General features: G+C 41.6%; 1 protein-coding gene across 1 annotated transcript in view; it reads right to left on the bottom strand.

Annotated features, from left to right (window-relative positions):
- LOC101850947 (obscurin) overlaps positions 1-2,087 on the bottom strand; it is a gene marked incomplete at its 5' end in the record, with an annotated part of 65,247 nt that overhangs the window by 41,639 nt on the left and 21,521 nt on the right. The window contains 3 exon segments of the mRNA XM_035969032.1: positions 197-327; positions 692-784; positions 1,150-1,324. Of these exon segments, the coding sequence (XP_035824925.1) occupies positions 197-327; positions 692-784; positions 1,150-1,324 (399 nt within the window).

Below are 2,087 nucleotides of genomic sequence, written 5' to 3'. Positions count from 1 at the left end.
GAGAGAGAGAGAGAGAGAGAGAGAGAGAGAGAAAGAGAGAGAGAAAGAGAGAAAGAGAGAAAGAGAGAAAGAGAGAGAAATAGACAGACACAGACACAGACAGAGAAAGAGACAAAGAGACGTAAGCCAGCATCTTAAGGAAAGAACAAAGGCACAAGTACATCACATGTTTGGTGCACAATACAACTAATTTTACCTCCACACGATACGTCGTGGGCGAGAGGTGGGCGGTGGCTGATGGCACTCTCGCTGACCTCCAGGACAGCCGGACACAATCTGGGCTGACCACTATCATCTCTGGTTTCTCAATGCTCATACGCGGTGGAACTGAAGTGGGAGACGGGGGGCGGGGGGTGGGGGTGGCGGTATTAGAAACATACATTTGTTTATGAGTCTAATCGATAGAAAGTCAGAAAGTAGGCATCATCATCATTATCATCATCATCATTATCATGGTCATGATATGATGATGATCATCATCATCGTTACAATTGCCGTTAGTATTGATGTATAATAATAATAAAAAGTATGATAATTATTATTATCATTAGCCTATTATTATTATTATCATTATCATTATCATTATCATTATTATAACTATATTTATCATTATTATTATTATCATTATTATCATCGTTATTATCGTTACTATTAATACTTAAATGTTGCATATTTTTTAAAGCGTACTTACCTTTCACGATGAGCTCCTCAATGTAAGGCCTGTTGATCGGAGTGTAGTCTTCAGTGGGGACGCTGGTTGGAGGAAGGACTTCCCAAGCTGAGGCTGGACAGAAGATTGAACTTAAGTTCATATCTACTATTTTAACGTCAGTATTGAGACACACAATGGCAGCTACAAAGAGATAGATAAAGGGGTTCTCGTCCTTCTATTTTGCCTGCTTATATACCCTGAGCTACCCCATGTCCCCCTTTTCTTCTTCTTCTTCTTCTTCTTCTTCTTCTTCTTCTTCTTCTTCTTCTTCTTCTTCTTCTTCTTCTTCTTCTTCTTCTTCTTCTTTTTTTTCAGTTCCACAACAACAATTATTCTTTAAATTTCAAGAGTCAGTATTTGACTTTACTAGCCACAATCTGTAATGAAGCACAGTGTTATCAGAACGCCCAATTAAAGTTGACTTTCCGACGACTCACCTGGACTTCTGTAGTAAGGCACAGGAGGTGTCGGGGCACTCAGTTCTCCAGTGGCTGCCTTGGCCCGGATGCGGAACAAATAATCCTTTTTAGGGCTGAGCTCTGGCACGACATAGTGAGTGGAGCGTACGTCTCTCGCCAGGGGGTACCAGTCCGAGCGAGGAGGTTCTTGTGCCTGGGGGTTAGGAGTGTGGTAATGGCTAGTGGTAAGGGGTAAAATATTAATGGGGGTGAGGAGTGTGGTAATGGCTAGTGGTAAGGGATAAAGAATTAATATCTATGTCAACCGTCTATCCAGAGCTGTGTCATAATAATATATACTGCTTTAAGATTGTCTTCCAAGACGCAAGAGGCCATAAAACCCCAAAGGGAAGTGCTACTGACTGAAGTGTCTTTAGGCCATTTCCAAAAGGGGGATATTAACATGTTCTTACGTACAGTAGAATTGTAAATGGGCTGATTTATCAATGTCATGCTCATACTGTGCCGGAACAACATAGGGGGAACTGCTGCTTTTTCTTTCCACCTCCGTACTGTTGTCATTTTTCCTCTACTTCTTTTGTATGTGCCTGGATAGTCGAAGCAGACTTTGTGCTGTTGAGGCTAGAAAAGTAAGCAGAGTAAGCCCGATTCCCCCTTTGGACTTCTCTGTTGACATCCACCTCTTGGCACTTATATGACCTTTTTTAAGCAGTTGCGAACTAAAAGAAACAAGAGGCCATGCAGGTGTGCTAAAGGGAAAGAGAAGTAAACAGAGAAGGGAAAGTGAGAGAAGACAAAAAGAAAGCAGAGAGTATCAGAATAACAGAAGGGTGGAACATGTTATTTTAACACTTGCAGAGAAAAAGCGAAGGAGAGAGAGAGAGAGAGAGAGAGAGAGAGAGAGAGAGAGAGAGAGAGAGAGAGAGATAGAGAGATAGATGGAAAGAGAGAAAGAA

This window comes from Aplysia californica, unplaced genomic scaffold, assembly GCF_000002075.1.
Source record: "Aplysia californica isolate F4 #8 unplaced genomic scaffold, AplCal3.0 scaffold00107, whole genome shotgun sequence".
Lineage (NCBI taxonomy): Eukaryota > Metazoa > Mollusca > Gastropoda > Aplysiida > Aplysiidae > Aplysia > Aplysia californica.
This window is presented reverse-complemented; position numbering and strand designations above follow the sequence as displayed.